At 48.7% G+C, this 15,051-nt stretch overlaps 1 protein-coding gene across 2 annotated transcripts in view; it reads right to left on the bottom strand.

Annotated features, from left to right (window-relative positions):
- Positions 1-15,051, bottom strand: part of SLC39A11 (solute carrier family 39, member 11) — a 374,943-nt gene that overhangs the window by 240,728 nt on the left and 119,164 nt on the right. The window contains exon 4 of one of the 2 annotated variants that reach the window (XM_006886243.1): positions 9,849-9,990. In XM_006886243.1, coding sequence (XP_006886305.1) covers positions 9,849-9,990 — 142 coding nt within the window. The remainder of the gene's footprint in view (positions 1-9,848; positions 9,991-15,051) is intronic. The other variant, XM_006886244.1, reaches the window with a different exon arrangement.

Here is a 15,051-nt window from a genome sequence, read left to right as displayed (position 1 = left end):
TAGCTCTTCGGGACCAAGCTGTGGCAGTGTGCTTCTACAGGGATTACAGTCTTGGAAACCCTCGATTGTGTCTGCCAGGGTCACTGTGCATTACCATGAACTTGAGGGCACTGGAGGTTTTGCTCAAGTCCTGAGATGTGTGTGTGTGTGTGTGTGTGTATTTTTTTAATTTTTATTTATTTCCTTCTCCACAAAGCAGACAGGCAGAAGAGGCCGGGGAGCTGTGGGCCCTGGTACATGCTGGTGGGATGCATGCAGGGTGCACGCTGGGTAACAACAGCAGGTTACCCGGATCAAATGCATGTGTTACGGGATGTCTCGTTCAACCATCCCAGATCCCTGGTCACGAAGCCTCTCCTTGAATGCTCCTGGTGATGGAACACTGTGTCCACCACGTGATTTAAATGCTTACCACTCAAATGTTCACTCTCTGATCTGTCTTTGGTCCTGAGGACAGGCAATGAATGGAGGATGAAAAGCAAAGTCCAATGTGATGGTAGGAAATCGGAAGCCTATGTTTCCATCGCTTTCCTTCCCCACGCCTGCCCACGTTCTCTCCTCCTCTGATTCTCTATTGTTTTCCACATTTTCATTATGGTATAAAAACACCCCTTAACCAGACATGTGTCTCTTTGATGTCTTTAGAGATTACGTTGCTGAGCAGCTCTTCCAGTTAAAGACCAACCTGTTCATTTCATGAGAAAAGCTCAGGTGACACAGTGGTGAAGCACTCCGCTGTTAAGTAAGGGGTTGCTGGTTCAAATCCACCCAGCAACTCTGCAGAAGAAAGACTTAGTCAGCTCCCATCAAGAGTATAGGCCAGAAAACAATGTGGGCAATTCTCCTCTGTCACATGGGGTCACCAATGAGCCACTAGTGACTATGACACACTGCAACACCACCACTCACCGAAGACAGGTGGGTTCGGCTTCTTGTTGTTACGTGCCACTGAGTTGGAAACAGCTCACAGCAGTTTTGGTACTCATAGAAGAATTTTTTTTTGCTAGGAAGACTAGGACCTACATTTACCAAAACTGAGCCTGCCATGCTGAGGTTGGCTGAGGATGGTCATGTGAACTCTGTCCCCTGAGTTCACAGGGACTTCTGGTTAGCCCTATGACTGTAGTGGGAGAGACCATCTCTCATACTTCACTCAGGGGATAAACTCTGTTCCCTGTTCTCTGCCTCTTCCAAATGTTCACATTTGGGATCAAGGAGCCAGACATCTTGAGAGTTAAATTCTGGCAACCGTCCCAAGTCCCTTAAGACTTCTGATGCAAGTGCCAACCCCATGTAAAGCCACTGCCCGGAGCCGATTCCAGCACACCGTGACCATACAGGGCAGAGCAGGACCACCTGGTGGGGCTTCCATGGCAACGATCTGTACAGGAGAGTTCCCATCTCCCTCCTGAGGAGCGGCTGGTGAGGCTGAACTTCCAACCTTTCAGTTAGCAGCCGAGCACTTCCCTCACACTATGACACTCTAGCTCCTTCTCAAAGTGCCAACATTCTGGAACTGAGGTTTCGGCGTGATGCCTGATTTTGTTCAAGATACTAAGGGTTCCTTTCTTCCTCTGATTCCCAGAAGGAAATTCCCTAGGCAGGAGAAAGCGGAGCAAAATACAGGAATACCTGCAGTGTAGTCCCAGGCCGAGTGGCTCGGCGCCAATTCTTTTTCTTTTAGTCAGGATTTCATGCACACCGTGCCAGAGAATGTTGCCAGCACAGGTTCAAACCCCGACACCTCCTCTTAGAATCAGTTCCAAGCCCCAAAACAAATTAATTGATTCAGACCCATGAAGGCCCCCTACTGGCTTCCCAAGACTGTAAATCCTAATGGAAATAAATGCCTCACCCTTCTCCCTCAGAGCAGCTAGTAGATTCAAACCACTGACTTTTTGGTTCAAAGTCCAACACACCACCCACTCCGCTACCAGGACTCCCTAGTACCAGAACCAGATGCTGCTAAGGCAAATTCATGTCATGGTGACCACATGCATGTTCAAGCAGGGCTGTGCTCAGAAGGATTTTTCCCCCTTTTTTAATTGTTTTTATATTAATGATTTTAATGCAACATATATATTTTTTACCGCATATACTTTCCACTTAATTTTCCCATTCATTCATTGTTGTACCTTTCCCTCCCTGTCTACACCTCCCCTCATTTTTCTCTTTGAAGAAAAAAAATTTATTTCATTGTTATACAATCTCCCCAGTCCACGGTCCACTTTATTATGCATTTCTTTTTCTGTAATCTTGTCATGAAAATAATACCTACTCCTATATCCCTTTTAAACAGTTCTCTCCCTCATCTGTTTCAATGCAGTATACATTATTAATCCCCTCTTTTCTTAGGTTCTCCTCAACTCCAATGTCAGTCCCATTTTACAACAATGGCACTATGCAGTATTTGTCTTTTAGCAACTGATATATTTCATTCAGCATAATATCCTCCAGGGTCACCCATTTTGAACAATATTGCATGAGTTCCTTGTTTTTCAATGCAGCGTAGTATTCCATTGTGTGACTATACCACAGCTTCTCTATCCATTCGTTTGTTGATGGGCACTTGGGTTGTTTCCAACTCTTTGCTACTGTGAACAAAGCAGCAATAAGCATGGGTGTACAGAGAGGATTTTCTGTGGTGGTGACCTTTTGGATGTAAATAATCAGGCTTTTCTTCCAAGGCACTTGGAGGTGAACTTGAACCCCCAACTTTTCTGTTGTAGCCAAGTGCTTCACTATTTATGCCACCACAGCTGCTGATTTCAGTAAGTGGCATCACTCTCCTCCCAGTTTTCTGGGTTCACGATCAGCTTCTATTTCTTCTCAGGCATTTTCAATAGCATAGTAAGTTAAAAAAAAAAACCAAAACAAAACACGAGTGGGGGCTACAAAATGAGGTGGGAGAGAATAAATGGGAATAACTCCTAAAAACTCCTAGGACTTGAAACCCAAGTGTCAAACCTGTATCCTCCTTATTGAAGAAACTACTACCAAAAAAATAGCAACTGTGAAAACCAAAACAAAAACAAGATCATGGGCAAACAGCCCCGGAGGTCGGAGGTCGGCTTTGGCCGTGACCCCTAAAGCTCTGGGTAATCAAAGGCTGGCACATTTAAAAGCACATTTCCCTGTTTAATAGACTTATGAGCTGAAATGAATGTGTCAGAGCTCTTAGAAATATGCTCGAACCTGCTCACCAAGCAAAGAGAAACTGCACACGGAGACAGCATCTCTCACTCCTCAGCAGACACTTGATGAATTTTTCAAACAAAGTGCCCGACAGCTGCTGAGAAGGTTCCCGATGAGTTAAACCGGGGTTTTGTTGCTGCCAGGAATTAGCCTCCGCCCACTGCCTCCCTGCTCAGACTTCTGCAAAGACAGCTCTCGGCCCCCACCCGAGGCGAGCTCTTTCAGCCTGGTCCGGGGGATGATGGCAGTGTGGGCCAGGCCTGTGTACTGGGGTCACATGTCCCCAAATTTGCAGATGTTGTTAAGATATGGTCACAGAGGATTAGACCAAAACACAAACAGAATCATGCATCACCTCTGTCCAGGCTCATGGGGACCCTCCCTTAAGCTTTGGAGACCGCAGATCCTTAGAGAAGGAGTCTGCCTTATTTTTCTCCACAAGGTAGCTGGTATCAAACTGCCAACCCTTTGGTTAGCAGCCTGACCATGTTAGGCACTAAGCTACCAGGCCCTTAAAGCAAATGATGGTGTCTTTTCATAGGAGGAAAAAAAGAGGGGAAATTCCGACACCTAGATTCACACAGGGACAGCAGCCATGTGACAAAGGAGACAGAGATGGGAGTGCTGTATCCACAAGCCAAAGGGGCCGAGGGGTGTCAGCGACCAGGAGGAGATGAGAAAGAGATGGAAGGACCCCTCGCTCAGAGCTGCTTCCGGGAGTGCGGTCCTGTCAACACCTTGACTTTCAGGAGAGGATATATTTCTGTTGGCTTAAGCCGCCTAGTTTGTGGTATTTTTGTCGCAGCAGTCATAAGAAATTCATACAGTCAGGATGTCGTGTCTAGATAATTCAGGTGATGCAAACAGACAGGGAAAGCAAGCAGGCTTCCCTGTTAAACTCCCAGAAAGTTTCTCGACTTCGTCACTTCAGGTGAAAGAAGAACAGGCAGTATCATCCCAGCCCTTTACTTTCCTTAGAATAGACCGTCCCGGTTCTCCCTCTCTCTCCCCTCCATCTTCTACCCCTCTTCCTCTCTCCCACCATCTGTCTGTCTGTCTGTCTGTCTCTCCCTCATCCCCCACCCCTCTCCCCCTCTTACTCCCTTCCTCTATGTGTCTGTCTGTCTGCTCACTCTCTCTCCCTTGTTTTCTCATGTGTTCACACACACACACACACACACACACACACACACACACACACACACACCCTTTGCAGGAGCCCTGGGTACTACGATAGAGAACTTTGATGGTCTATCAAAAGGTTGGCAGTTCTGACCCATCAGCCACCCCACAGGACAATGAGGAGGGGGGCAGTCCGCTTCCATAAACACCTGCAGCCTCTAAAGTCCTGCAGGGCGGTTCCCTCTGTCCTTCAGCGTCTCTGTGAGTCAGAATCAACTTGAGAGGGTGGTGGGCTTGGTTTTGGTTTTATCCACCGGTCAGCCCTCTTACTAACCCTTCATTCAGCTTTCTCTCTGGTTATTCTCGCTGAATCGTTTTTCAGTGCCTACACTTCTGCACCCTGGTTACTCAGTTTCCCCAGCCCGTCTAAGGACAAGACTCAACAGATAAGGGGCTGGCAGTACAGAGGGAGGGAGAGAGAGAGAGACAGAAAAAGAGAGCATGAGAGGGCCAGAACAGGAGCAAGAAACAGAACCACGTTTTCCTGCCTTGTTGATTTCTTTAGGTTGCACTGTTATCATGGGAAGATGTCTTTCAAACCATTTATCCGAAGCCAAATTGTGTCTAAATGCTCAGGCACATGAGATGCGCTCCCCACGGGCCCTCTAGCTTAGGAAATGTGGATTGTTTGAGGGGGTGGGGAGGGAGGGAGGGAGGGGAAGAGAGAGAGATAGAGAAAAGCAAGAGAGAAAAGCAAAATAATTAGTTAGAGTGCTGTTTGATCACTAAATGTCAGTTGAAATATGACCATCTTTAGAAGCAAACAATCCACAAGATGCTTCGGCCTCCTGAGTTAAGACACGCCCACAGTCACCTGTGACACCTACAGAGAACCTTATCTCATGCAAGAGGGCACCTCTGCATCATGTCCTTGTTGTACTCAGCACCCCAGATACTAAAGAGTTCCCGGCAACTATCAGTATTGAGTTCTCTGCTCTCCATCCTTCTACAAAATCTCGTTGGGAACCACACACATGCATAGCTTTGGTGCTACTGTTAAGTCCTGGCAAATTCGTTCCCAGCCTTTTCGTGAGGACGTCATGGTCACAGGCCCAGAGATGAAGCACCAATTCCCTAGACCTTTCCTATCAATGAGGCCTGGAGAAGACATTCAAATTTCCCCGAACCTGCAACCAGTCGCTTTCATCATCTAATTGTTGCAGCCACATTAAATCCATCTGACTAACGGTGAAATTGCTCTCTTCCGCTAAGAGGTCTTACCCATCAAGTGGCAGAATCACTAATAAGTTCTCGGACACTTGCCTAGTTGCCCCGTCTTGGGGGGCTGGTTATGAGGAAATGCTTGAACGCTCCCCTAGAGATTCTGACGTTGACTGTTGATCAAATCTCACTTTCTTAAATTGGACTAGAAACACTGGAGACAAAAGGAATCTCCCCTCAGGAGAGGGGTGGACAGTTACAGGGTATGAACAGGATACAAGGCATTGTCTTAGAAGCCTTGATGTCATTTAAACACGTTCACAGGGTCACGAGGAGTCACAGTGGACTGGACAGCACCACACAACAACAATATAATCTTAAGTGACATGCAGATGGCACAGGGCTGGGCAGCATTTTGTTTCCCAAGGAACACCGGGTTTACAGATGCTGAAGGAAACCAGAACCTCCTTCCAGAACCCCAGAGCCAGTATCCCAAATGTGGGCTTTTTAGCCTCTAAACTCTAAGTGAATACGTACCTGTTTATTAAAGGCATCTGCTTGTGATATCTCTATTTCAGCAGCACTGGGAACTTGGGGCTTACTCATGGAACCCGGGCTTTCCTTGTACCTGGTCTAATCACCGAAATGTACCCATCAGTGTGTACTGTCTGCAGAGATACCCACACAAATATGTTTCCACAGATTGTTCATACTCACAATGACTGAAAACAACCTCAAGGGCCATCAAGAGGGGACCCACCCATTCACATCACGGTAGGTAACAAATGTGACAGGTGTGTGAGTGCCCCTTGAAATAAACGCCCAAAGTGTTATTAAATAAAAACAGTCACTGAATGAATAGTGAACCACATGTGAACGTACACGCCTACAATGTATAAAGAATAAACAACAAGTAACATGGTATCTGGGATGGGAAACTGTCAAGAAAGGGTCTCAGCTGGGAAGAAATCACTTAGTGTTAATCGTGTTCTTACTTTGTCTAATTAAGAGAGAAACCAGTCGCCAAGCAGTTGCTTGGAAGGATGAATGATGGGTGGAAGGACACACAGGGAGAGACTCGTAGCTTTCAGCGAGTTCTGACCCAGTTAAGTCACAAAGTGCCCCCAGCCTGGAGCGTGGCAAGTGTTTGCCACCCAGCCCACGGGCAGGCAAGGCTCTCTCACAGACCCTCTTCCCTCTTCTCACAAAGCAGCCATGGCTCCGCACAGCTGTACTTTTCTCTCCCACAGTGTGGCTTCTCCTCCTGCTAAACCAATTACAGGGCATGATTATAGCAGCACCAATATTATTTTTTAAAGGTTGATGTTATTCACTAAATACCCATTAAGCCAGTCTCCTTGCTCCATTTACAGCAAGCTGAAGGGCAAACCCAGATGGTACAAATCATGCCAATTCAGGCTCCACTTGCAATGCCAGGGTCTGTCTTAGAAGGCTCCGCTGTCTGACACCCACAGGTGTGTCCAGGTGAGGAGGAGAGTGGCCTTTTGCGAGACAGCTGGGCCCGCTCAGTCCTGGCACACCATCTTCGCACTCCCCCGGAGGGTGCATCTGCCTTCCTATCCGAGCGGTGACGAACAGCTGAGGAGGGTTGCTCTGTAACCTGGTAACAGGCAATGCCTCGCTACCCTGAAGCCAGGGACGGGATTGCATCTTCCTCCCACACAGCCCGGCTCACCACTTAACCCTGGGATGCCCAGGACGATGCAGCAGTTCCAGAAGGTTCTCCTACAAAGCAACCCCTAGTGACCCCTACTTTAACAAGAGCCTTCCCAGGGCCCCACTGGAAAAGGGTGACCCAAGGGAATATCACTATTTTCAGTTTTATTTGGCTGGCAGGCACTGACCATTCCCCCTGCGGCCTTGAGTGTGAAAAACAGGATAGAACAAAATCTGACCAACTTTTTCCACCCAAGAGATGACTTGGAATTATGGATATGAAGTATTTAGAGAAGCTCTAACTCCTTTCATGATTTGGGAGTAGTCTGTGGGTGGTGCAAATCTCTAACATGATCAGCGGTTATCAAAAGGTAATCAAATGTCTGAGTTCATCCAGGGTACCTTGGAAGAAATGCCTGGTGATCACCTTCCAAACAAGCATCCATGGATAATGCTGTGAAATCCGATTGTTCTCTCTCTCTCTCTCACACACACACACACACACAAACACACACAAACACAAACGAGGTCCCTAAGAGACAGTCAGACGGAAGACAACTGGTACAAAAGCAACAAACATACCATAGAGTCAGCTCTTCCTCAGGGTGACCCTCCGTTGACTTTTAGAAGCTCTAAGTCTTTGCAAAAGGAGACTTCCTAGCCATTTTCTGTGGAGGAGCTGGTGAATTTGAACCACCAACCTTATGGTTGGCAGCCCAACACCTTATACACTGCAACACCCACCCCCCCATCCTACCCCTCCCAGAGCTCTGAAATTGACAGGAAGGTCTCTGGCCAGGTTTTGACAGGCCTGGCACAGCAAGTAGCCAGCTTTCCTCAAGTAGAGACTCCCACCCTGGTCACATCACACAGTCCCGGACCAGGGTCCTAGAAAAAGGGAGCGGCAGTAACCACAGGGCTGTTTAAACACGAGTACACCAGCAAATGCAATTAAAGGCAGGAGCTTGTGTTGGAGGAATTTGAACTTCCTGATTATTTTAAAATCATCTAGGAAGGTATGAGAGGCCGAAAGGATTGTGTTCTCCATGAAGAATTCACCCAGGACAGAATCGGAGCCAGGATTTTGGATTGGCTCCTGAATGTCCCTTTCCATCCCAGGAACAATAGCCAGGTATCAGTAAGATTCCCCAAGGATCGTCTAAGGACTTGGCTGGTGGTGGGGTGAATACGGAGGCCTGACGGTGCCGTGAGTAAGGGTTTGGATGTTTTCCAAAAGGAACCAGCAGCAGAAATATGCAGTGGTCCACTCCCCTTAAGATTTCCAGCCTCGGAGACCTGACGGAGGGTCACCAGGCCTCAGAACACACTCCCTGAGTCAGAACAGACACATCTGGCCCTCCAGCAAGTTTTCAGAGGCAGTAAACTTCACAGAAAGATGAGGGTGGCCATCTTTCTCCCAGGGAGCATTTGGCGGATTTGAACCACTTCCCTTCAGGCTAGCAGAACACCTTCTCATCCGCTAGGCCACCACAGCTCCCTGCATTCTCAGCAAGGAGTCAAACTGGATGGAATAAGCCAGCTCAGAACCCTGATCTGCACGCAGAACAATGAGAACTGACTGCGATACGGCACTATTATGTCCACATTCACCCTCCACATGGTCTTAGCCCAGACGTGGTGAAAATGCCCAATCAAACAGTGGCGTGGATACCCTAACAGTCTCCCCCAAAGTCACTAACGTGAAAACCAGTCACCAGTTTCTTTCTCCTCCATTCACTCAAGACCAGGAAACCAAGACTGATCTCTGCCATGGCCCAGGTCATTATCAGCCTGGTTTTCATTCCCGATATCACAATCTACAAAGATACAGAAAGGACGAGGGGTAAACACATCCCAGTCTCCCGGGAAATTCGGGTCAAACGTGGTACTTCTAGAATAAGTTCAAAGGGAAAAGAAGCTGTCCAGGCCCCCTCATGCTAGCTGGCCTTTCTTTACATGAGTCAAAGGTCGCATGAGTCAGCAGTAACTGGCCAGAAAGGAAAGTCGTGACCTGAAGCGGGGACCAGCACGGCGCAGGCCCTCTTCAACTTTCACTCGGGGGGACAGCAGTCCAGGCTGCCCACTCCAGCATCCCCAGAGGCTTAGGAGTTGCTAACTGATCACTCCCAAGGGACATGGTCCTTGAAGTGAAGAGAACAGCATCCCCAGATCTGCTCACCCAATGTAAGAAATATCCTGTTTCCCAGATTAATTCCAAAGATTTAAGCCATGAAAAGGTTTACTCGGTGCATCAGCGACAGAAGGACAGTGATAAATGTCACCATGGTCTTTGACCCAAGTTAGCCCACTGCCATCAGAGTGGGGCCCATCCTGGTCATCAAAGACCGCTCTTAACTGTCCACCAAGGAAAAGGTGACACACGAAACTGTGACGCACAATCAATGATCCAAAGGTACCTTCACCCCGTCACACTGAGCAGCGTGTGGAGAGCTAACAAGACGTGAAGGCGCGCGCGCGCGGCCACCCGCCAGCATAGCCCCGTGCCAGGGTGGGTCCAGGAGCTGCAGAGACACGGGGGACCACCCCTGGGTCCCTCTTCACTGCCCCTCCCTCCAAACAAGGCCACGTCCAGACTGCCCAGCCCCGTGGAGGGGCCGCAGCAGGGAGCTTGCCTGAAAGAAGCCCGGCTCTACCTATCCGGATGGAAAGCTCGCTCTCAGAGAAGAGCAGCGTGGGGCTCTCTGCGTCAGACTTCTTCATCAGGTGCGGTTCCAAGTTCAGTGCCAAGGCTGTCTGGAGGTCGTCCGCTGCACTCTGAAACAAGAAACAGTGGCATCACTACGATACCTCTATGCCCTGCATGCCCTGGGCCACTCTGGGTTCACAAGTCCCAGAGGCAAATTAAGACTGGTGGAACCCCAAAGGTTGTGGTCCCTGGGAACCCTTCCAGCCTGGAGCTAAAGTCACTCCCAGTGTCTCTATGTTCAGACAACACACAGGTCTGTGAGGTGAACTCTAACACCAGGAAGGTTCTCATTCCTTACCACACCCAGGCAGAGCAAACCAAAGCATTTGCCCAGGGACAGATAACACTCAGAAGGCAGGAAGGGTGAGGACAGAAGGATGAGTGGAACTGAGCATCACGGGAAGAATGCTGCTATAATGCAGGGGCAGAGCGAATGTTATAAAATATTATAATGTTATAATATTATAAATATTATGTTATAAAACAAAATTGAGTGAACGGCTGAATGGAAAACTAACGTGCTCTAAATGTTCTCGCAAATTATAATCAAACGTTTTACAAAAAGGAAGAAGCAGCCTCCTGGCTCTGCTTGAAAATCCAAACCACACGCACTGTCACTGAGTCAGTTCTGACACACAGCCACCCTCCGAGGCTGTGAATCTTTGCACATTTCCGTTCCTCCTCCCCCAGAACTGTCGGTGACTTTGAACTGTGAACCTTGTGACTAGCATCTCATATGTTAACTTGGAGGAAGACTCATCAACAGCCTCTGCTATGCAGATGACACAATCTTGCTTAGAGAAAGTGAGTAAGACTTGAACATTTGCTGAGGAAGATCAAAGAGTATAGCTGTCAGTATAGATGACACTTCAATAGTGAGAAAACAAAAATCCTCTCCATCAGACCAACAGGCAACATCACGACAGAAGGAGGGAAGGTCGAAGTTTTGAATTATTTCATGTGTATCAACAAGCAACACCTATGGAAGCAGCGGTCAAGAAATGAAAACGCAGAGAGTTCTGGTGGCCTAGTGGCAAGAAACTGCACTGGAATCCCAGAGGCATGCAGTTCAAATCCACCAGATGCTCTGCCGAAGAAGGAGGGGCAATCTCCTCCTGTACCAGTCGGATCCGATTTGACGGTACACGCACACAAAATAATAAAATAAAAATTAAAATTAAAAAAATTTTAAAAAGTGAAAAGAAATGAAAAGCCATGTTGCATTGGGCAGACTCGCTGTCGAGGACCTCTTTACAGTGCTAAATAAAAAGCAAGGATTACCAATTTAAAGACACCTAATAAAAGCCACGGTATTTTCAACTGATTCCTATAAATCTAAAAGTTGAACAGTGAGTGAATCAAGAAGATTGAACGATCGGTGCTTCTGAACTGTGAAGTGGGCGAAGGGTGCTGAATATACCATGAACTTCACCATGAATTTCCTCCAAAAGAACTAACAAGTCTGTCTTGGAGGAAGAGCAGTGCAACCAGGGGCTTCTCAGAGGTAACAATGGTGAGATTTTGCTCACATACATTGAGTATGTTATGAGGAGGGGCCAGTCCCCTCATGCTGGGAGGGAAAGGAAGAGGTCCAGCCTGGGAGAGAGAGGAAGACCCTCAGCAAGATGGACAGATACGAGAGATGGACAGATACGAGGCCTGCATCAAAGGCGGACGGCACCGTGGAGAACCGGGGAGGCTGCAGGACGGAACAAGCTTTCAATCTGCAGCTATAAGTCGTCATGGACTTGACAACCTAACACACCACGGGCCTCATAAATGTTCTCAGGTTCCTGTAGAACGCAAGGGACGGTAGGGGTTTTGCCTCTTCTATCGCTGGGGAGAAGCTCAAAAAGATAATCTGTTACAATGTGTCATAGCCACGGCTGGCACGATGGGTGGCTGGAAACCTCGGGCCACGAGAGCCACGGGGAAGGCCCGTCTCTCCCTCTGCGGCCACCCACGGGCGACAGGCAGCTGACGCCAGTGCCAGATGCCACGGGCCCTGGAGTCACAACTGCTGATTTCTACGCTTTCATTTTTTCTAATTCGGAGGTCTTGACACAGCCGTAAAAGACGAGTATCACTGTGACAGCATGCCAGCTGATGGCCCTTCCTCGGTTTTCCATTGTTAAAATAATGAACCAGGGGCAGGGCAGAGAAAGAGAAACGCTCAGTGACAGCAGGACTGCAGTACTAACATTCCCAGCTATGGGGGTGTATCTGATAGGAGCACATTCCGTCAGGTGAGATCTACAGATCCCCCAGCTCAGATTCACTGTGGTGCTTGCTTCTCAGCCGAGTGCAATTTTTGCCATCTGGGAGAGGGAGCTCTGGAGGCCTAGTGGTAACTAGCTGTGCTGCCAACCCAAAGGTAGGTGGTTCAAATCCACCAGCTGCTCTGTGGAAAAAAGGATGGGTAGTGTTCTCCAGAGCTATTTACTGCCTCTGAAAACCTGCTGGAAGGTCAGCTATGGGTCAGTTCCGACTCCATGGTACACGACGACAACAAGAATAAAGGGACATGTGGCAATGTCACACTGGGGGTTGGAATGGGTGTTGCTTCTAGCATCTCGAGGTCAGAGAGGCCAAGGATACTCTGAAATGTCTGACAGTGCAAAGGACCGGCTTCAACGACACAGAATGACCCAGACCAAAGGCCAGCAGCGGCGTGTCTGAGAAACCCTGCTGTCGAGGGATTTAGGAGCAAGGCGCCCACAGCGCTCTGTGGCACTAGGGCTTCTGGGAACTCATGTGACCCTCTTTTTACTGTGAAGGTGAGGATTTTGTTAATTTAGCTAGGAAGTGCACCCGTTCACCTGTCTGCCTGCCTTCAACAACTCTGTAGTAAAGCCCCACCTCTCTGCCTAAGCCCACCATCCTCACGGATCCTGCGTGTCTGTTTGAGAGACAGACAATAAACTAACAAGCAAACCAGTCAACAGTCAACAGTCACAATGCGTCAAGCAGCAATAACGTCAAGAGCAAGAAATCTCGGCAGTGCGTGATGGCAGTGCAAATACTGAACAGGTGTCCGGTTCTAGGTTTCTGTCTGGTCCGGTTCTGAGCACTTCAGAGGTGCTGGTCCGTGCGGACCAACACGGTGGCTGGAACCATGGACCCAAGCAAGGAGAGACTGAGGATGAGGCCGGTCCGGGCAGGGCTCCGCTCTGCTGTATGTAATGCCGTGTGGATCCCAGCTGACTTAATGGCATCTAACAGCAACAGCCCATTAGTGACAGGAAAGATGCAGTTCCTTCAGCTTAGAAGGAGAGTTAGGGTACCCTGTGAAGGAGGCAGCGGAGGAAAGCCATCAAGGAAAGGAAGCGGCAGCTGGGATTTCGGCTGGAAAGGTCCAGGCAAGGGACAGAAGTCCGGACGCTGACGCCTCTGCTCTCTGCACCGCCGCATGATGCTGTATTGTGTTGGTTCTCATTCATTTGTTTTAGTGTGTTAGGGTGGGGGTGGTAACACCAAGGAGCTCTGGTGATTTTAGTGGGTTTTGTGCTACTAACCCAAAGCTTAGTGGTTCAAGTCCACCGCAGGTTCCAAGGGAGAAAAAGAAAAAGTTTTCTCTTGTAAAGAATCACATCTTAAGGAACTCCATATAGGGCTGCTAGGATGTGAACCTGACAACTGAGTTTTGCAGGAAATCTCACATAGAAGATGCTAGTTTTTCAAAGTTTTCAAGACCCCAAATCGCTCTCCCTGGGCCCACCCTGCCTGACAGGACCTTTCCAATGAAGATTCATCTGTATCTAGATCATCCCCTACCTGGTACCCACCCCCACCATGACTAACCCAGTGCTCCTATGACCTGAATGCCACTACATTCAGCCCTCCAGAGGGCTGGGGGCAGGTAATCATGGCCAAAGCTGTAGGAAACCTCTCTAGAATAACAAGCAGGCCAGCGTCCTCTCCATCCCCACGCCTGGTCATGCTGTATGTCCTCAGATCCCGGCACAACCACCAGGGATCTTCTCAGACTCTCTTCTGGGAATCTTGACATCCTCACTCCCAACTATTGATGGGAACAACAGAGACAGCTGTCCCTTGGGATTCCTGGGGACAAATGGCTATCCTTCCCTGGTGGTTTATGGTAATACTGGTGGCGGTAGAGGACAAGGGCCAGGAGATCCCCTCTGCAGCAAACATGGCTTCTAGGTGATGAGGCCCCAGTTCCATGGGACCCTAAGGGCTACTGGGACAGAAGAGCGAGAATGTCTTTCTGAAGCCCTGGTAAGCTTTGGCTTGGTTTGTGCCAGAGAGAAATTCTTTCCCAAGTTCCTCTTTCCTTTGTTAACCGTATACACCCACACTGTCTTAGCATTATCCAGTTTTTACATCTTCAGAGACTTACTTAGTTTTAATCTCAGCAAAGCTTTTCCATGTACGCGTTCTCACTTGATCTTTGCTGGTCCCATGAGGTCAGCCCAATGGAAAGAATGGCCGCTTCCAGGACAAACTTTTGACTAATGCAAGATATTCTCGATTTGTCCCCACAGACCTGAGAGTTCACTCTGCTGCCAGCAGCGATGTAATGAGTCACTCTCCTCACTGTGGCAGAGCTGGGGCTGGGCCACCAGGGCTTTGCACATTCAGGTTTGCTGTGTCACCTAGCGTTTCCTAAATGTCACTGCCAAAACCAGCCTCCTTCCCAAGTTAAAAGCTTCCTTTATCCTTCTTCAACACTAGGCCACTTTCCTCTTCCCTTGTACTCCTCCAAATGCAGCTCATGGCAGGACAGTGAGATGATGGTGGTGGTGGTGGTGGTGATGGTGGTGATGATGGTAACATGGGAGGTGGTGATGGTAATGGTGGTGATGATGAAGATGGCAATGGTGATTACGGTGGTGGTGGTGATGGTGATGGTGGTGCTGATGGTGAGGATGGTGGTGGTGATGGTGGTAGTAGTGATGGTGCTGGTGGTGCTGATGGTGGTGGTGGTGGTAGAGGAGATGGTGGTGATGGTGGTGGCAGTGGTGATGGTGGTGGTGGTGGTGATGGTGGTGGTAGTGATGGTGCTGGTGGTGGTGGTGATGCTGATGGTGGTGGTGGTGATGGTCATGGTGATGGTCATGGTGGTGGTGGTAGTGATGTTGGTGGTGGTGATGGTGGTGGTGGTGGTG

Source organism: Elephantulus edwardii, unplaced genomic scaffold (genome assembly GCF_000299155.1).
Source record: "Elephantulus edwardii isolate Elephantulus edwardi_28Jun2011 unplaced genomic scaffold, EleEdw1.0 scaffold00048, whole genome shotgun sequence".
Taxonomy (NCBI): domain Eukaryota; kingdom Metazoa; phylum Chordata; class Mammalia; order Macroscelidea; family Macroscelididae; genus Elephantulus; species Elephantulus edwardii.
The sequence above is the reverse complement of the archived record's forward strand: the minus strand, read 5'-3'. Positions and strand labels throughout refer to the sequence as shown.